At 39.8% G+C, this 21,966-nt stretch overlaps 1 protein-coding gene across 1 annotated transcript in view; it reads left to right on the top strand.

Moving 5' to 3' along the window:
* The window catches only part of FMN2 (formin 2), a 399,341-nt gene that overhangs the window by 305,997 nt on the left and 71,378 nt on the right, over nt 1-21,966 (top strand). Inside the window, 1 exon segment of the mRNA XM_058309485.2 lies at nt 12,723-12,774. Coding sequence (XP_058165468.1) covers nt 12,723-12,774 — 52 coding nt within the window.

The following is a 21,966-nucleotide window of genomic DNA, read 5'->3' as shown; positions in this document are numbered from 1 at the left end:
AATTACACATATTCCAGATTGCTTATTATTGCACCAACGTAACCAAGGCTCTGCTTATTATTATTTTTTTAGCCTTTTTTTTTCTCTATGTGCTTCAGTTGAGATAGATCCTATTATTATGCCTTCAAATCATTGTTCTTTTCTTCCAAAATATCTAATCTCATGTTATTTACATCTAGTGAATTTTTCATTTCAGGTATTATATTTTTCATCTCTACATATTTCACTTGGGTTTTTAAAAATGTTTTCCATTTTTCTTCTCATTATATTCACAGTTTATTATTTGAGCACAGTTAAAATAGCTGCTTTAGATTTAATGTCATATTTTCCATTTTACCTCTGTTATCCCTGGGTCTTTTTCTATTGACTTGTTTTCCTTCTGGCAGTTGATCACAATTTTCTTGATACTTGATTGGTCTGCTAATCTTTTATTAAATGCTAGGCACTGTAAATGTTATTTTGCTGAGTGCTTATACTTTGTGTATTCCTCTAAGAGTGTTTGGCTTTGTTGAAACATGTAATTTTAATTACTTTTGGTTCAGTTTGAGCCCTTAAACCCTGTTTTTAAACTTTGCTGGCGTTAGTCTAGAATGTCTCATATATTAGTGATAATTTAGTCCTGCCATTATGGTGTGCCACCCTGCTGGGACCTCCAATGACTATCCAATCCCAAGTGAAAAATGATAGCTCTCCACTCTGGTTCTTCAGAATTCAAACATATTGACCCTCTGTGAGCTCTGGGAATGATTTCAGTGTACAGCTCTTTGATTGTGCTTTGCTTGGACTTGGAGTTTCAATTTATTCATGTTTGGCCTAATACTCAGAAAAACTTCGAAGGGACTTCAATGCAGATTTCTAACCCTCTTTTCTATAAGGCTACTTCCTCTCTGGAATTCTGCCCCACAAGTTCAGTCCCCTCAGCCTCCTGAACCTCCTGTCTCTAATTCCTAAATTTAGTAAGACTAGTTAGCTTATTTGGGTTCTCTGTTCCAGGGCCCACATTCTGGAAATTGCCTTCAGCCTGAAATCCAGAGAGATTTTAAGGCTCAAGTAGTTTATCTTCTTTCAGAGGTCAGATTCCTGTTATGCCTGTTATGCAATATATTTTATCCAGTTTTCTAGTTGATTTTGTCCTTGTTACTGAGAAGTAGAAGTCTCTTTCCACTGGTTTAAAATGGAGTTCAATCTCCTTTGCTTTGCTTGTTAAAACATGACCCCATACCTACCTATATGCCTGGATTTCTTGCTATCTTTCCTATTTCCCATCTCTTTTCCTTTATAGTCTTCCTTACACTTTTAATCTTCTGTACCTTTTCTTCCTGCTAATTGTTGTTTTGATGACCTATTCAGTCTCTACCCCCTTTTTCACCTAACAAAGTCCTATTCCTCATTTTAATCTGAACTCAAATGTGTTGCCATTGCCTTTTCTTTACTGACTTCTCCCTCAGTTGACACATGAAGCTTTCAATTAACTGTGATTAATTGACTAGAAAGTATGACTTTGGAGTCCAACGGCATGACTTTGAATCCTGTCTCCTTCACTCAATAGTTCCAGTATCTTGGGCTACTTGTCTAACTGCTAATTTCCTCATTGTCAAATGGGAATAATAATAGTGACTTCCTGTCTTGGTTTGCCAGGCTGTTTTGACAAAACCACACAGTGGGGTTGACTTAAAGAGCAAGAATTTATGAGCTCATGGTTTCAGAGGCTAGACGTCTGAAATAAAGGTGTTGGCAAATTGCGGTCACCCCTCGGGCTGAAGTGTGGTTTGCTGGCCTGGCTGGGGAGCGGCCGCGGCAGGCCAAGCCGCTGCCCCCATAATAGGGTGGCTGGTCGGACTCACCGCCACCCCTGAAGGAAGCTCGGCATGGGCGCAGAGTGCCCTCAGGTCTCCCCTTCTCGGCAGCCATGCTTCCGCGGCCGCCCCTCCTCCCGGATGGCGCCACACGATGCCTGTGGGGCGGCACCCTTCTTCCTTCTCCCTGCGCAGGCGCAGGGCGGAAAATTCCAGTCTGCCCTTTTCCCCTCCCCCGACAGCAGCAACAGCCAGGCGTGGGCGGAAAAATCCAGTCTGCCCTTTCCCCCCCCCCCCCCCCCCACAGCAGCAACAGCCAGGCGTGGGCAGGAAACTCAAGTCTGCCCTCCACCCCAGCAACAGCAGCCACCAATCCCTAAACCCTGCCTCTTCCCCCAGCAACAGCGACAGCCAATCCCTAACCGCCACCCCTCCCCCGTCCAGTACCGCCCACTGACCTTTCGCCGGCAACCAATCAGAACAGGGCAGGGCTTCGACCAATCAGCCTTCCCCAGCCCCTATAAAACTGTTGCCTCTCCCTCAGTAAAGTGGACTTGCGTGTTTACCTTGTCTCCGCGGTAGTTCTTCTGCCGTGCGCCCTCCAGTCCTGAGAGCCCCCAACAAGGGCCTGGCCTCCCTTGTCCCCAGTTCGTCGCCTGCTTCTCCGGGCGACCCCTTCGTCGCCGGCTTCTCCGGGCGACCCCGTCAGCCGAACCGCGCAACCCCTGTGAGACCGACCCCTCGTCTGCTGCCGGACCGACCCCTCGTCCCAAGCGGGACCGACCCCTCGTCCGCAGCCAGACCCCACCTCTACCGACCGAGCAAGCCGCCGCAGCAAATCAATGCTTTCTCCCCCAAATCAGCAGCATTCTTGGGCTAGCTTGCCTCAGTTCATGGGAGTCCTTGTCTTGCTTTTCTGCCTTCCATCACATGCTGATCTTCCTCCTCTGCTTTCCTCTGACTTTCAGCTTCTGGTTCTGTTCTGTGGCTTTCTGTGACTTCTGTTTTTTTCTCTTTGTAACTAAGGCCTTCAGTAATATGGATTAAGACCTTCCCTGATGTAGTTGGCTACACCTTGACTACAAATAGCATCTTGAAAAGGTCATATTTGGAATGGGTTCACACACCCACAGGAAACAGATTTCAGGTTAAGATCATGTGTTTACTGGTGTACATAATACAATCATCTCACTTTCTTTTAGTGTTATATTATTGTGAGTTAATGTATGTAAAGAATTAGAATAGTAATATAAACATTATCCCTATGAACATTAGAAATACCTCTGTAATGTTTACGAGGCTGTGTGATTATTTATGCATCTTTCTCCCCATCTAGATGATCATATTCTTGAAGGCAAAGGTTATATAAAATTATCTATCATAATTTATAGTTGTTATAAGTTTATGAATGTTAACAAAGTATCTGAAACATACCAGACACTCAAAGGTTGAAGGATTGTAGCATTCAATTATGTGCCATTGTTTCCAGGATTGAAATGGATTCAGGCATTATTTTAGCATGTAATGTTACAGAAGAAAGTCACATCAGGAGAGAGATTTTTATTTCAAGCAGTTTTTAAAAAATTAAGTAGGTTTATTGAAATATATTCACATACCATACCGTCCATCCAGAGTATTCAATCAATGGCTCTCAGAATAATCACAAAGTTGTGGATTCATCACCACAGATTATTTCAGAACATAATCATTACCCCCAAAAGAAAAATCTCATACCCTTTATACCCCCCTGTTATTGAAATTTAGAATTGGAGTGATAACTTTGCTACAGTTGATGAAAGAACATTAAAATATTACTTTTAACTACAATCTATAGTTTGCATTAGTTGTATTTTATTTTCAGCAGCTTTATGTTTTGATATATCAGATACCCAAATTACAATTAGTTTGTATGCCATTTAATATTGAAATCTCTCTTAAAACATGCATTTGCAGAATTTCTGTTAAAGGTTCATAGATAATTTTTGTTTTGTCTGGAGTCTCCTAATTTAAGTTAAACTTGAACTTAGTTGGTGAGAAGCCTTAATTGTCTTCTTCAGTATATAGTTGGTGCTTGGTAAAGAAAAGGAAATGAATTGGTCCTGGGTATGCCTGTTTTCATGGTGCATTAGTGAGAGTCCATGGGAAACGTGCTTAGCCTAAATACGGAGTAAGATATACCTTCTCAGTATGATTTGGTATGAGAAATTAGAAGGAGTAAATAATTTTCCAGTTGGAAATCAATAGCTCCTTTACACTGTACCCTGTACAGAATGTAAAGTTTATGCATGATTGTGTTTTCCCATGTATTCTCCACTTTGGATTTACAAAGAAAAGTTTTAAAAGGAATTTAACTAAGGATCACATTAATAAGTACATCATACTAGGTGATAACAGCTCATAGCTTTCCTGTATCTTAGGTTTGACCAGAAGCTACATGTATCACATTTTTGAACTATGTATCATTTACTATTATGTGATTGTGCTTGATTTTTTTAATAACAAGCACATATATGTTATGTTTATATGCACCTATATTTCTAGGAACACAAATGGTATATATTTTTATGCCAGTATTAAAAGGTAGCTGTGAATTATTGCACAGGCTCGGTTGTAATTTTAGACTTCATAGATATTGGCTTTCTTCTCTCAGGAGTATTCCGAAACATTTGTTTTATTGTCCTAAGAATATTTGTAGCATCAAGGAGGGAATGCATTGGGGCTTAGAAATTTTTTTTCTATCTAGGGAAAGAAATTCTAATATTCATACCCTATCTAGCCTGTGTGTGAAGCACCTAAATTTACTTGACATTTAGTTCATTGTCAGAAGGAGCAGTGTCTCAAAACTAAAGCAGTATATCTACAATTAAATGGCTACTTTAAATGACTCAGAAGAAAGGCACTACATCTGTCTAAAAAATAACCCATACTGGCTGCACTTAAAAGCAGCTGAAGTGCACATTCATGGCTAATTATAAACAAAAACTAGTTAACACTTTAAATAAAAGGAAAAATAACAAAAAGATTTAGAGCCTAGACAAGCAGATGAAAGGGTTCTAAGGCGCCTTCCATCTGATATTACTCAAAAGCAACTCTGTCTCCAATTACCTGGGACTACGCGGTATTCCCTTATGAAAGCTCCAGAGCCAAGGGGGCGTCCGTTCCGTGCCTCTGCTTACTCCCGGCCATTTGGAACACGTTCAGCCAAAATATTCCACAATGCAAAAGAGTCTGGAGCCAAACAACGACTGCAGACACTAATCACTGGGTCAGAAGAGTAACTTAGTAGGACAACAACCACCAGGAAATATTTTATGGAGACAGATAGAGAGGAAATAGTAGTGCTGTTGGAGAAGACACCACCAAATGCTAAAGGGTTGTAACAGAGCCATGAAAGCACTGCTTTTAACTAGTTGCTTGTTCAGTGACGTAGGACTGACCAGGCCAATGGTCTGCTCAGTAGCGTCAACCTAAAGTAAAGGTAATCTTATGCCCAAACTCTCAAATAAATAATAGATGGAAAGAAAACTAACCAAATCAATCAATAAAGGCTGCACCCTAAAAAGCTCAATATTTTTATTATATGGTTTCAACCACAGGCTTTCTCTGCCTCAGACTGCAGCTCACTAGCTCCTGTTATCAGGGGGAGGGAAAAGACACCACCACTGTAGGGCTGTCCTCAATAGCGAGGGCCCAGTTTGCCCCCCAAGGGCAACAGTTGACTGATGAACTTCTCTAAGGTCCATTTTTTCTCTAAAGTTCTAGGTCTATAAAAGTGAATAGAGTATGGATTAGAGTGGACTTACTGATATTCTATTCATGAACTATTGTGATTAGTAATCGAAGAAAATGTGGCATTGGTGTGGAGAAAGTGGCCATGGTGGCTGCTGGGGGTAGGGAGTGGGAGGAAGAGATGTGATATGGGGGCATTTTGGGGACTTGAGTTATCCTGGGTGGTGCTGCGGGGACAGTTACCGGACATTGTATATCCTCCCATGGCCCACTGGATGGACTGTGGGAGAGCGTGGGCTGTGGTGTGGACCATTGACCATGAGGTGCAGCGGTGCTCAGAGATGTATTCACCAAGTGCAGTGAATGTCTCATGATGATGGAAGAAGTTGCTGTTATGGTGGGAGGAGTGGGGTAAGGGGCTGGGGGGTATATGGGGACCTCCTATTTTTTTAATGTAACATTATAAAAATAAAGACCAAAAAAAAGTGAATTAATAACAGTTCCTGGAAATTGTTGCAAACCACTTCACAAACTAGCTCTTTCTTAAACTATATCATTCTGTTCCTTCCCTCCTTTACCAGTAAAGAATTGATTGTTTTTTATCTCACATCTTGATTCTCACTCTATTCAACTTCTCACATTGTTTTCAGTATACTTAACCTCAGAACATTTTCTTGGCAATGGACCTCAAACAGCTTCTAGATGTGAATGGTTACACATAGTATGTTTAGAATAAAAAGGTGTGCTTTAGAGGAGCATTGCCAATTTTTTTACAAAATAATTTTATCTTTTAGATTTCAGTAGGCTCTCTCTAAATTTACCAAAAGCCCTGTTTTCTCCCGTATAGCAGTTTCATTTACTGTTCCTAAGAGAGAGAGTGAAAAGTTGTTAGCTTCCAATTGTAAGCATTGTGTCTATTATAGACCTAATAAAACAAGTACACATACAAATTAAGTAGAAAGAAAAGCTATTGAATATATTTTAACTGTCTTTCCCTGATTTTGCAAAGATATTTGTGTCTACCCTGAGATCTCTTCATCCATAATTTCCCTGTTTGTTACAAAGAGGCACCTTTATTTTAGCAAAGCATATATTAAAAAGGAGGTAGGACCTCAGCAGACTTGCAGCTCCTACCCTCTGGTTTCTTGGACTTAACCCTGGCCAGCTGACAGGAAGGTGAAGAGGGTCAGCCACCATACCAGGGAGCCAAGAGTGCCTACAGCTGCAAGCAGGAGAATTGCATCCATCATCCATGTGGCATCTAAGCCCCCTCTTGATGTAGAGGGGAACTGGACATAACCATCCCAGGTCGCAGGATGGAGGAATAGAGTATGGATTAGAGTGGACTTACTGGTGTTCTGCTGGGGAACTATTGTGATTAGTAAGGGAAGAAATTGTAGTAGTGATGTGGAGAGGGTGGCCACAGATGCTGCTGATGGTAGGAAGATGGAAGAAGAGATATGGTGTGGGGGCATTTTCAGGATGTGGAGTTGTCCTAGGTGGTGCTGCAGGGACGGATGCTGGACGTTTTGTGTCCTGCCGTGGCCCACTGGGTGGACTGGGGGAGAGTGTAAACTACAGTGTGGACCACTGTCCATGTGGTGCAGTGGTGCTCCAGAATGTATTAGCCACGTGCAGTGGATGTGACACAATGATAGAAGAGGTTGTTGATGTGGGAGGGGTGGGGTGGGTGGGGTGGGGTCATATGGGGACCTTATATTTTTTGAACATAACATTTAAAAGAAAATAAATAAATAAGGAAGTAAACGGTGCTTCTATACTATTTGTTTTGACATTTTTAGAAGTGACTCCACATCCCTTTCATAGTAATGGGGGTGTATAGAGGAGAGGAAGGTAGGAGGAGAATTACTACACACCAGGCACTTTAGACATGATCTTACTTACTCATCAGACAACTCAATGAAAAATTATTAGCGTTTTAATATTGAAGAAATTGAGGACCATAGTTATTAAAATCACTAAGCACAACTTAGTTGAAAAACTAGAATTTAAACTGAGGTCTGTGAGACTCTAAAATCTATGTTCTAACTCCAAACACTGGCCCTGGTAGGGTTTGTAAATGACAGTCCCAGTGGTAAGAGCACCTGGCAGAGGACATGCAGGTGTGTAGGAAAGGTGCTTGCTCCCAGAGATCTGAGTCGAGGATAGCCCTTGTGCGATAAGTAGAGCGGGAGTCCTATAAATGCCTCAGTGGATGATGAGTAAGCCCTCTTGGAAGGCCGTGGCATACGGAGTCTCAAGTGATTTGATGACAACAACTTGAAGAAAACTATAAACCAAGTCTTTTTAAAAATATATATATTTATTTTATTTTTTATGAAGCTTTATATTTCATAAATGTTACATCAAGTAATATAGGAAATCCCCATATACCCCATGCCCTCCCCTTCCCATACCTTCCCACAGTAAAACATCTTTCATTAGTGTGGTGTATTTGTTACAATAGATGAACACATATTGAAGCATTGTACTAGCCAAGGACTACAGTGAACATTATCGTTTACACTTTGCCCCACACAATGTTATAGGTGTTGACAAAATGTATAATGACCTGTACCCGTCATTGCAAGGTCATTCAGGACAATTCCAGTGTCTCCAAAATACCCCCATCTTGTACCTATTCTTCCCTCTCCCCGCCTCAGAACCTCTGGTGGCCACTGCCTTGATATCAATGACACAGCCCATTGCTAGAACAATCATGTCTACTTTAGTCCGTAGCTGCATCCCCCCCTTATGTGTGTTAATTCCTCAGTCTTGAGGATTTGGGGATGATGATGCCCACCCTGTCTCCGATTGAGAGGGGGCTTAGATCCCGTGTGGCAGAGGGATGGAACAGTCTTGCTTGCAGTTGCAGACACTGTCCACTTCCTGGAATGGGCATTGTTCCTCCTCATCCTTTTGTTGGTTGTCCTGGGCAAGTCCAATGACCTGGAGAGCAGATGTTACAACTCTGCTGAGATTCAGGGTTCAACTGGCATATGAGTAGACCGAAGATTTACGTCTCTGGGACATAACAAATATAGTGCCAAACCAAGTCTTGTACTTGTTTGTTTTAAAAGCTTTCCAGCTTTCCTATGGTTATCTTTATCAGAACTGAATAAAAGTTGCCCATCATTATTTATACCAAAAAAAGAAATGAACTGTATACTGGAAAAAGGGAAAATTCATCTTACTCGTACTAGAAAAACTGGACTATTTTATATCTTTTCCTTATGTAATTCATTTAGCATACTTTATTGTAAACTTCGTTGAAAATAGTTTGTAAGTATATATAAACCAAATGCCAAAAGTAGCATTGACTTTCATAGTTTTTCATAAACCTGTCTATGTCATTAGAACTAATTTTTGTATTTCTGAAGAAAAATAGACCAGCAAATAAAATAATTAACAATACAATGTTTATATTGCATACAGAAAACTTTTATGTTCTCTGTCACCTTCAGCAAAGCTAAGCTTGACATGTGCCTGTACATATAAACTGGTGGCACATGACCTGTCCAAGTTGTTCTTCAAACTGGAAATACAGTCAGTCTAAGAGTCTGGTCATTGACTGTGCTAGCTTGGATACTCCCTAAATGAATGTCAGAGTTATTTTATTTCTAAAAAGTATCTTAATTTTCATAATTGAATGAAGTTTTACTTCAGTTTGGTAAAATCATCCTCACTAACAAAGGCAGCTTTTGAATCAGGGTTTTAGCAAAAACAACCAAATCCAGCATTTGTCACTAGGTTAACATCATAACTTTGTTTCAAAGAACTGTGACGATAAAAAGGTGGTGGTGCATATTATACAAACAACATATTGGAAGATAGTGTCCCCACGTCCCCAGTGATTCTGTTGCACCCCAGCTTTTTAGGAGTTTTTTTTCCCTAAGATTGCTGTACAATGAAAACCTGTCCAGTTCCTTGAATGGTTGACTCTATATCAAGGATCGAAACATGTCACTAAGGCAGTTTCTTTGATCTCTTCTTTGTTGATCAGAGCCGATTATAATTTGAATACACAGATCCACTTAGCTTCAAAATCATTTAAACATAATGGATAATATAGCATTTTTCTAATATTCTCTGCTACTCCAGTTTGGTTTTATGATTGCAGTATGGCTATTGGGCTTGAGAAGAGGGTTTGTTTTGTTTTGTTCCTTTAGTAAGAGCCATTCTTCTGCCACATGGATTAAAGTGTTTTTTCAGCCAAACTCACTCATAAAATGAAGCAAGAGCTATGTTAGTGCACATCAAAAGGAATCATCGTGAACAAGTGAGGCTCACTTCATTCTTTTTTTTTTTTAAAGCAGTTTTTTTTTTGTTTTTTTTTTAAAGATTTATTTTTATTTATTTAATTCCCCTCCCCTCCCCCGGTTGTCTGTTTTCTGTGTCTTTTTGCTGCGTCTTGTTTCTTAGTCCACTTCTGTTGTCGTCAGCGGCACGGGAAGTGTGGGCGGCGCCATTCCTCGGCAGGCTGCTCCCTCCTTCGCGCTGGGCGGCTCTCCTTATGGGTGCACTCCTTGCGCGTGGGGCTCCCCTACGCGGGGGACACCCCTGTGTGGCACGGCACTTCTTGCGGGCATCAGCACTGCGCATGGGCCAGCTCCACACGGGTCAAGGAGGCCCCGGGGCTTGAACCGCGGACCTCCCATGTGGTAGACGGACGCCCTAACCACTGGGCCAAAGTCCGTTTCCCTCACTTCATTCTTTTTATCACAATTTAGAGGTATATGCTTTTGGAAAACCTGTAACCGGGTGCTTTCTTTTTTTGCATATAACATTGAAACATAATAAAATAGCAGTTGGCTATTTTGATTAAACTTTAAACCATGCATTATATAGCTTTAAGAATTGTAAGAGCTTCTCATCCAACAATTTAAAAGGAAAATAAGATGTAGTTAGTTCTTGCTAATTATTGGAAGCTTTATTCTAGGTATTCTGTGTTAAAGGATTGATTTATTTGCTGAAGGTCACAGAGCTCATTTTAGTGGCAGAATCAGGAAGAGAACCCAGATCTCTGGCATCTCAACCCAGTGTGTTTTAAAGTTGTCATTTACTTCATTCTTCTAAAATAGTCTAGAAATTCTTCCAATCTCAGTCTGAATTTCTATTTTACAAAGAAAAAAATAGAGACATATTAGGGTAATTATAAGACTGTCCTTACTGAAAATGGTATGAATTGTGGTGCTTTTTTGTGTTCTCTTAAACAAACTTTATTTGGTTCTAAAAATTGCTTCTGGAAGCAAATCATTTTTAGCTGGGCAGCCCAGAGCAGATCTTTATAAGACCACATGTTCATGTTGAGTCTTTTCAAAGTAAAATCATGGTACGTTTATTCTATTTTTTTAATATGGCAAACAAACAATTGAACCTGCCAGTTTATGTAAACAACCTAAAGTACTAAAAGGGAAAGGGAAAACAGAAAACCTCCCTCTGCTGCCAGCTCAAACGATCCTGTTAAGTTCTGGCAATCCTGGCCAAGAGTGGCAGCAGGACACTCAGTTTGACGGTGCAGATACTGTACAGACTCTTTGAAAACACTGTCTTGAGGTTGTAAAACATTAACCAGTCCAAGATGAACTGTTGTATTTTAAGTAGTAACAGAAACACTTGGACAATTCCCAAGGGACAGTGGGTTTTATTTGTGCACAGTTCCAATTTTTTATAAACGGTCTGCCTTGCTCCACTTTGTCTTCTAATTTCTCCAAATGGCCACAAATGTGACTCAAAGGGGAATGATTATAAAAAAGAAGACAACTTCTTTTCTTTCACTAGTCTTGGGAATTTTTTTATTTTTTTTTTCTTTTTGTCCTGTAGCTCAGTGTTTTTCTAACTGTTGGTCATAAACGATTAGTGGGATATGAAATCATTTTAGTGCATCACAAATAATAGTCTTTAAAAATCTCATATACTAAAATAACAGACATCATTGCATGAAGAATTTTTTTTTTTTTTAAAGATTTATTTATTTATTTAATTCCCCCCCCTCCCCTGGTTGTCTGTTCTTGGTGTCTATTTGCTGCGTCTTGTTTCTTTGTCTGCTTCTGTTGTCGTCAGCGGCACGGGAAGTGTGGGCGGCGCCATTCCTGGGCAGGCTGCTCTTTCTTTTCACGCTGGGCGGCTTTCCTCATGGGCGCACTCCTTGCGCGTGGGGCTCCCCCACGCGGGGGACACCCTTGCGTGGCATGGCACTCCTTGCGCGCATCAGCACTGCACGTGGGCCAGCTCCACACGGGTCAAGGAGGCCCGGGGTTTGAACCGCGGACCTCCCATATGGTAGACGGACGCCCTAACCACTGGGCCAAAGTCCGTTTCCCATGCATGAAGAATATTTTTGAAACATTTGTGTGAAACATATTTGTATGTGGAGTATTAAATGAATTGCCAGGACGATAACTGGTAAAAAAGTTTGAAACTCACATCACATACTTATTTTATGTGATGGAATTCCTATGTTATTTTAAACAACTTGAAAGTACTAGTGCAATCCCCTTCCCAAATTTGATCTTTTGGTTTGTGTCTGGCTACCATTCTTTATCTTTAGACAGAGAGTAGTGCAAATAAATGGCTATACTATAACCTCCCCCTTTCCATTAGTAGAAAACATTAGTATTTTATCTTGTACCTCTGTAGAAATAATCTTTGAATCTGTTCAACTGTGGTATGGTGTAGAGAGCACTATTGAAAAGAGTTCAAAATTCTTACCATATAAGTGAAGAAGGTTACATGGCATTTCTTGTTAACTTTTTGACTTGGTTTTTGAACCTTTAGTTGGACAATTATTTTCACCAAATAATTGGAGTTAAATCCTTGACAAACACGTTCTATGTAAACATGAAATTTGCTAGTGTTTTGGTTTCTCCAATTAATGTGTCTGATTTAAAGAAATTACTTAGGATCTAAGAAGCTTGACTGGTTATATAATATATCTTATTTGTGTCAATATAATATTAGCTTAATGAAAGTTTAATATAATATTTTCTATCATCTGTTACAGTCAAAGATTTAAAATAAACTTCTGGCTGGAGTGCATTAGATTTTTCACTTGTTAGCAGATGCTTATCAATACCAAGATTCTCCATACTCCCTAAAATTAATTTAACTTAAAGTAAATTTTATATTATTTAGATTATATTTTGCTTGGAATAGAATAACTTCTATTTAATATATCCTGTTCTTTTGCACTTTCAGCTAAAATTGACCAAGAGGCAGAGGAAAATTCACTGACAGAGACTCATAAATGGTGAGAAACTACTTTTCTTTAATATTTCTTCTCAGAATTTATGTCTAGTTCTTACTATTTTCATTTCAAGACAGCAATTATTACCTCCATTTTTACATGTGGCAACATATTTATATATAAAATTATCCATTTTAACCATTTTTATATGTACATTTCACTGGCATTTAGTATATTCACAATGTTGAGCTCCCATCACCTACATCCCTTACCAAAACTTTTAATTATTTCTAATTGAAACTCTGTACTTCTTAAGCAATAACACCCTCTGACCCCCACCCAGCCCCTGCTAACCTCTGTCTCTATGAGTTTGCTTATTCTGGATATTTCATGTAAGAGGACTCACACACTATCTGTCCTTATGTGCCTTGCTTAATATCTCAGCATACTATTTTGCAGATTCATCCATATTGTAGCATTTATTAGAATGTCATTCCTTTTATGGCTGAATAATATTCCATTGGGTGTATTTTACCCCATACTGTCTTTCATTCATCTCTTGATGGGCTTGGTTGGTGTCCACCTTTATGTATTGTGATTAAGGCTGCAATGAACATCAGTGCACAAATACTATTCAAGTCCCTGCTTTCATTTCCTTTGAGTGTATACCGAAGAGTGGAATTGCTGGATTATGCGGTAATTATATATTTAACTTTTTGAGGAACCACTCAAACCACTTTCCACAGTGGCTACACCATTTTATAGATTGGAAGTGCCAGCTTCCCTTGGATATCCTTTTAGTGTCAGGGCAGAAATTTGCAATCTGGGTGAGCTTAGAATAATAACTCAGAAATCTCCTTGCTTCTCCTCTTCAATTTTCTCTTCCTCTCCCTTCTCTCGAAAGAGAAATCTGATTACTCTTGAGGAAAATTTTGATTAAGTTCTTTACCAGTATTCTATTGTACAATATACTTTATATTCCGTAAACAGAGATAGTCTCATATTTTATATTTATTGATTTGATATAAAATATTGTCCTGGGCAAATTAGTAAACATAATTGACCAGTTTTTCTATGAAAAGAAAAAAATGAGACCAAGATGATAAGTTATTGCAAACAGAAATTTCTGCTAGTTGCATGCAGAAAATACTGGCAAATGGCAAAATTGCTAACAAGAGTCATATTTCATAATTAAACAGTTAACTCAAATTCAAAAGTAAAAATAAGAGTAGTGGTTTATATGAAACATTTCTCCTAAGAAAAAACGCGTTACCATTTTCTCAGCAGTTATACCTAACTTGGGTAACAGTAGATAGTACTTCCATGCAGAAAAGCCATGTCATCCTAGCCCCATGGGTTTCTGATTCTGAGCCCTGCCTCATGTGTGATGCCTCTGTGACCTTGGACCCCCGTGATCTCTCTCAACCCCAGACTAGCAATAGTTACTTTGTAGGTGAGAATGAGATGGTCCTTCAAGATGCTTAGTACTTAGTAAGAAAACAGTAAGTGGTCATTGCTTTATTGTTTTCACAGTTTTGTGATGATCAGAGTTTGGTGGTAATAGAGACCAGAGTCAGACTGCAGACTCACACCATGCATTTATTGGCTCATTTTCTTGTTCTCCTCTTTCCACTGATTCTTGTATTGGAGGGCAGGTATGGTTCTGGGGCACAGAACTTGGTATCAGATGGATATTCCTGTGCCTGCCAAACCTGCTGGTGCTGTGGCTCCAAGCATTTGCCTCAGCTTTCAAATTCAAATCCTTATCTGTGAAATAAGAGAAACAATGCTTACTTGGTAAGTGGTGGTCATCAGTTCACAATAAGTAAATTAAAAGAGTTAAATATCTAAGTAGAAAACCTGTCTCATAGGGGTTTTTCAAAATTCCCTTCTCTTTTATTCATCAAAATACCTGAATTTAGGAGATTGGCTTCTAGAATGAACTCTCAACAAACAACAATTTAAATGCAGAAAATTATATATATATATAAAAAACAATCATTTACGATTTCTAGAAATTGTCGTTAATGGGAAGAGCAAATGGAGAATCGCTCATTCAAGAAAACCTACTAGAGCTCGGTAAGAACAATGAGAATATGTGACATTTGACCCACAACCCAATCCTTCTCAACCCTGCCCTCACCGCAGGAGTTCTAATCCAGTCTGACATCAGTCAAGAGGATGTGGGCTCCAGTTTCCCCAGCTCCCAGTCTGGGGCCCCAGTTTCACCTTGGGTGGGACAGGCCTCCAGCGTCAGTCATCCCCTCTCCTCCTTGCAGCTGAGGCTCTGTTCTAGGCCAGTGCAACAGAGAGAACTGGGCTCCCTTCTTGCCCCTAGCCCCACTGTGGTGGTTTGAAGCTGTATGTACCACAGAACAGTATGTTCTTAAAGTGAATCCATCCCTGTGGGTATGGACCCATTGAAAGTAGGGTCTTTTGGTGAGTAGGACCTTAACTTAAGATGTGACCCACCCCATTCAGAGTAGGTCTTAATCCTCTTACTGGAGCCCTTTGTAAAAGAATGAAATTCAGACAGAGAGAGAAAGCCATGGAATCAAGATGCTGAAAGCAAGGAAATGTGGAAGAGAAGGGAAGACCAGCTGATGCTGCCATGTGCCTTACCATGTAGGGCATGACAGAGGAATCCAGGATCACCAGCAGCTGGTCTTCAGAAAGAAAGCGTCACCTGATGATGCCTTGATTTGGACATTTTTCTCAGCTTCGAAACTGTAAGCTTGTAAGCTCACAAATTTCTCTGTTAAAGCCAACCCATTTTATGGTAAAGGCTTTCAGCAGCAAAGTAAACTAAAATACCCACTCAGGGCATAAGCCCTACTGCAGGTGCACAAACTAAGACTGTTGGACTCCAATCACTTCTGTCCTAGCTCACTATTGAGGCAGAGGTTTCATGCCAGGAGGGGCAAGCAAAGCAAACTAGGGGTTACTCTGCCCCCATCTCCTGCCTGTAGAGCAGAGGTGTCACTCCAGAATTGGACTACCATGCCTGCCTTTAGCTGTGGCTCTAGTGATACAGAGGACCTGCCTAGGGCAGAGACAAGCCAGATAGGCCTTAAAGAGATAGAGCTCTGCAGTACTGCCAGAGGAAAAAGAGCTTTAAGAATTCTGTGCCTAAGGGCATTGCCAAAAACAATGGAAGATTCTCCATTCTCCATTCCATGTGATTTGAGCCAAGAATTCAGTTCTTTTATGTCTAATTCCTCCTTGTGCTAGGGTGTGCATTCCCAAAATGGTGTCTGTGCTCTAGGAAACATTGCTGCTCTCCAGCCAACTTTCTACAAGCTTACTGTCTGCAGTATACGGGGGTAGAAGAGGGCGATGCATATTAAAAAACAACAACAACAACAACAAAAAAAAAAACAATGGAGGTCTTAGTGGAGAGCAATTAAGAGGGCACTTGTAGTTCCATAATATAAATAGCAAAGGACAAAAGGGCAGAATAATCAGAAGTTTAACCAAGAGAACAAGGGAAGGAGACAGCTATGAAGAACTCTTCTGGTATCAGAGTCAACCCTGGGGGTCTCTGCTGTACCCACTGAGGAGCAATTAGACCAACATGTGGTCCAAACTTAAAAATATTCCCAAGCCACATACAGACCCATCAACACAGGGTAAAGTCTCACTGGCATTACTCAGCACAACCTCTGACCAACCACTGATTGAACAAGAAGCTACTAAGATCCAGGAGCAGCATCTAGGATGCTAGGCTTAAAAATAAAATCACACACATCCCTGGCAGTCTGGAAGAGTGTGTGCATGACCAAGGCTGCACCCTCTCGGGCAAAACATGGGCAAGAATTTAAATTCCTTAACTCTGATAACAGCTTTCAAGCTACACATGCATTCAGTGATAAAGGATGAAAATATAACTGACCAAAGAGGCTTAAGCCTAACTCTCAGTAAGTGGCTTATGTTGACCCAGGGGTGACAAGATAGGCTAACAGGAAAAAACAAAAAAGAAAAAGAAAAAAATTTAGAGCAGGGACATCAGAGGCTGCACAATGCAGTGTATATAGACATCTGTAGGAGTTCAGCCTAGTCATTAAACAAATAAATAACAATAACAACAAGTCCCAAGATGGGGAGAAAAGGAGAAGAATTGGTATCAAAAGTTGATACAATGTATTATCTGAAATGTCTAGTTTCCAACAACAAAAAATGAAAGATGCAGAAATAGGAATGTGTGACCCAAACACAGTAAAGAAACCAGGCAACAGAAATTGCTTTCAGAGGGACCCATGTTATGATGATGTTGATGGTGCTGGAGTGTTAGTGGGAGCAGGTTTGTGGGGATGTGTTGGGCCATCCATGGAGAGCTGGGGGGAGGGCTGGAGGAAGGAACACGTGAACTCTAGAGAGGATGTGGACTGTGGTTAAGAATAAAAAATAATTGTGGGAGTGTTCTTTTGTTATCTATGTAGGAGAGGGCCACTGGTGCAGGATTTTGGTGATGAGGGGTGTGTGGGGAAGGGTGCAACTGGGGGATGCCTCTGTGGAATAGGAATGTGTTCATTTGGTCATGGAGTGTTATCTCACAATAACCAGCAAAATATTAAATTTCCATATTGGGGAATCCTGCTACATTCTCAAACAGAGTGACAGGAATCTCTAGAGTACATAAACAGTGCCTAATAAAAGAAAACAGACCAATATGCCAAGCCTAAGATATTAATGTTTGTACTTAAGAACCTTATTCTTGGGAAATTGAAATTTCGCCTAAAAATAAATATTGCCTAAGAGTTACCTCCTTAAAACCTCCTTGTTGCCCTAATGTGGTCTTTCTCTAAGCAAACTCAGCAAACAAACTCACTACCTTCCCCCCAGCTTGGGACGTGACTCACTGGGATGAGCCTCCCTGGCATTGAGGGATTAACACCAAATACCATCCAGTGATTCCTTTGGAAAAAGACCTTGACCAAAAGGGGAAATGTTAAATACAAAAGAGTTTTTATTGCTAAAAGATTTCAAAGTGAGTCAGGGGGGCATTTCAGAGATTACAATTATGCACGTGTCAGGCAGCTCTCACTAACTGCCACAGTAAACAAAATTGAAACGGGTGCTCCTGGGGGCTCTTGAGACAACTGAACACGATAGGCAAGGCACACCACCCCACACAGCCCCACGAAATGAGCATCCTGTCAGTGGACCTTACCTTGGAATATAGTATAATCAATTTTCCCAATGTGACAGAGTTATAGATTCCTAATTTCCCTACACACAATTCTACTACCCCTTTCATTTGAACCCACAATTAGCACTATACCCATTAAATATATGTCCTAGAGACTTAAATCTTTGCTCTGTTCATATGCTGTTTAAGCCCTGAATCTCAGCAGAGTGACAGCCAAAACCTACCCTCCAGTTCATTGAACTTGCCCAAGACAACTAACAAAATGATGATGATGGACAACCCCATTGCAAAAAGCAGAGAGTATCTACAATTGCAAGCAACAAGTTCCTTCCATTTTCCCCATCAGATCTAACACCACTCTCAATCTGAGGCAGGGCAGGTGTGGCAGCTTGATATTATTTATGAATTCCAAAGCGAGATCTTGATTATGTTTGTAAACTGGTCTGTTCCTCTGGGCATGATAACCTTTGATTGTATTAGATTCAGCTGAGATACCTCTGACTAAATTATGTTGCGATTAGGCCTTTGATTCAACCAAGTCATTAGGGCAACTCAGTTTGAGTCCCCACCCCATTTGTGACCTGTATAAGTGGACACTAAATAAAGGAGATATACTGAAGAAGATACATGGCAATAGAAAGAGCTGCATAGACACAGCAGGGGAGAGAACTTGATCCTAGGGACCTAGAGAGAAATGAGCCATTTGCCTAATGGTTCACAGCTGAAGAGACTAGAGCACTGAGCAGCTAAGAAGGCCTGGAAAGAAATGAGCCCTCCAGCCTACAGCTGAGATCAGAAGAAGCTGGCCCCACAGAGCTGTAAGAGGAAAGAGGAAGGCTGAACCCTCACAGATGTCACTGCCATCTTGCTTCAACATATGGCAACAGACTTTGGTGAGAAAAGTTACCTTGAGTTGAACTCTTCAGGGCCTTATAAGTGTATGCTTTTACCCCAAATAAATATCCTTTATTAAGCCAACAGATTTCTAGTACTTTGAATCAGTACCCCTTTGGCTGACTGATATAGTGGGCATCACCAAATCCTCAAGATTAGGGAATGAACAAACATAAATGGGGGAATACAACCATGGACCAAAGTAGAGCTATTGTTGTAACTTACTACTGTTGTAGCTTAAAGATAGTGGTTACCAGAGGGTCTGTGGGGAGGGAGAGAAAAGAATAGGTAGAACATAAGGCAATTTTAGGAATTTAGGAATTGTGCTGTATGATATTACAATGACGAATACAGGTCATTATACATTTTGTCAAATCCTATGAAACTATAGAATGAAAAGTGTAAACCATAAAGTAAGCTGTAGACCTTGGTTAGTAGCAATGCTTCAATACTTGTTCATCAATTGTAACACATATATCACACTGATGTGAGATGTTATTAATAAGGGAAAATGCAAGAGGGGAAGAGGTGGCATATATGGGAATGCCCTATGCTTTCATTGTAACTCTTATGCAGTCTAATACTTCTCCATAAATACAGTTTACTATATAGAAAAAAAAGTTATATGGGCCAGGAAAAAAAAAAAAGGGACCCAGATTTTGGGCATAGTAGATAAAAATGTCAAAGCAGTCATTCTAAATATGTACAAAGAACTAAAGGAATCCATTTCTAAAGAATTAATTTGATGACAATATCTCATAAAATATGGAATATAATTAAAGAAATAGAAACTATTAAAAGAACTGAAAAGAAATTCTGGCCTTAATAAGTACAATGACTAAAATGAGGAAAAAATCACTAGAGGGGCCCAGCAATTGATTTGAGGTGGCAGAAAAAAGAATCGGTGAACCTGAGGATAGATGAATAGAGACTGTATCCTCTGAAGAAAATAGAACTTGAAAAGATTGAAGAAAAATTAACAGAGCCTTAGAGAAAGGGGGGATATCATTTAGTGCACCAACAATGCATAATAGGAATACCAGGAGAAGAGAGACAAATGGCAGAAAAAAATTCAAAGAAATAATGGCTGAAAACTCACCAAATTTTGTGAAAAATATTAACCTATACATCTGAGAAAGTCAACAAAATCCAAAGAGTTTAAACGCAAAGAGACACATCATAGTGAAAATACTGAAAGCCAAAGAAAAAGAAAAACTCCTGAAAAGAGCAAGAGAATTATGACTCATCACATACAAGTGAACCCCAATAATATTGACAGCTGACTTATCAGAAACACTGGGGACCAGAAGGCAGTGGGGGACATAGTCAAAGTGCTGAAAGCAAAAAAACTTTCAACTAAGACCCTTATAATCCAGCAAAACTGTCAACAATGAAAGCAAAATAAAATCCAGATAAAAGCTGAGAGAATTAGTTGCTAGTGGAAGTGCCTTACAAGGAGTGCTAAAGGAAGGCTGAAAGCAGGTGATACCAGACAATAATATGAGTCCTCATGAAAAAACCCCAAAGAGAACCAATGAAGGTAATTGTGTAGATAATTAGAAAGACTATAAAATTGCCTATTTCTTTCCCTTTCTTCTCTTGAGTTAAAGGGTAATTGTATAAAACAATATATATAATGTATATTTATGTTATATATAATCTATATAATTATAAATAAACATAGTTGCATTGATGGACTTATAACATAGAAATGTAATATATTTGACAATAACAGTGCAGAGTTCATGGATGTGAACAAAACAGTATTGGAATAAGGAAATGATATAAGAATGGTAACTTGAATCTATGGGAGGAAATGAAGAGAATCAGAAATAGTAAATAAGGTTACTATAATAAATGCTATAAATGTGAACTCTATCCTTCTCCTAGCTTCATTAAAAGACAGATTATATAAAGTAATAATTACAACAATGTGTTGTTGCATTGATGACATACATAGACATTATATGTGTAACAGTGGTGGTACAGAAAAGGGAGAAGAGAGGAATGAAGTTAAGTTTCTCTGGGAGTAACGTTTCTGTGTTTCACTGGAATTAGGTTAAGGTAAATCAGAAGTAGATTTTGATAAAAGTTAAAATGTACTCATTATTTGTGGAGTTATGTTCTATAGTCACTACGAACATTGAGTTAGGAAATACTCAGCAATTGCTCCTAGGGGAAATACAACTTTAGGTTCCTGCAAGCCCTGGTCACAATGTTTTGTCATCTGATTAATACATAATCTTTTTATGTGTATTTCTGTTTAAAGACACCTTGTTTAATGTATAGTGTTGACTCAGTAACACTGACCTCCCGGCCAACAGCACCATAACTCGGGTCTGAGTGAAGCTGGTCTAGCACATGTATTTTCCCAGAAGGCACATCACTGCTTCCTTGCACTTAGGAAGTCCAGGGAGCATGTCAGCACTACGTTTGGGGCCATTTTAAACAGTACTTTTTGAGCCCTTTTGGTATGTAAGTTCAGTCATGCTTTATGTTAGTTTAATGTATTTAATGTATTTTCTTTTATAATTGATCTGATCATTTTTCACCTTCATCTTTTTCTTTTTCCCTTTTTGGTATGCTTACTTAGTGAATATTAGATAGACTGACTCCTCCATGCCATTTATATTTTCATTTTGATTCCATCCTCGAATATTTTGGAAATCATGTTCTTTTATTATCAGGAACTTTGTCTTTTATTCACATTGTTCCTTTGGGCTACCTTCTTGAATTTCCTAAGTTTAACTGTAACTTATTTCATAGGTTTGCCCTCCTCCCTCACTCACTCATTCACTGACGGCAGATATTCTCAAGAGCAGCCAGCACGGGCTGAATCACTTGCTTGCCCCTAGGCCTGTGTAAGCAGGCTGTGTAGCTCCTTCCTGGAGAGCTGAGAGGTTTCACTCGCAGTCTGCTGGGTCCCCTCACAGTTGAGGAAATGTTGGACTTTGACCCCAATTCCAGAATGTTCGGGCCATTTTATATACTACCCACCATAACCCCCTGCCCACAACATGGACCACCAGGTGTGCCCTTTACCTGTGTCAACTCTGGAACTCAACGCCCCAGACTTTTATGCAGTCCCTTGACTAGAACACATATCCCTTTACCCTTCCCCACTCGAAAGTTTAAAATTAAATATGGATGCATCCACACTCACTCTCTATTGATCTCTAAGTAATCGAGTTGCCTGGCAAGGCCCTGAGAGA

The sequence above is a fragment of the Dasypus novemcinctus genome, chromosome 13, assembly GCF_030445035.2.
Source record: "Dasypus novemcinctus isolate mDasNov1 chromosome 13, mDasNov1.1.hap2, whole genome shotgun sequence".
Taxonomy (NCBI): Eukaryota; Metazoa; Chordata; class Mammalia; order Cingulata; family Dasypodidae; genus Dasypus; species Dasypus novemcinctus.
The sequence above is the reverse complement of the archived record's forward strand: the minus strand, read 5'-3'. Positions and strand labels throughout refer to the sequence as shown.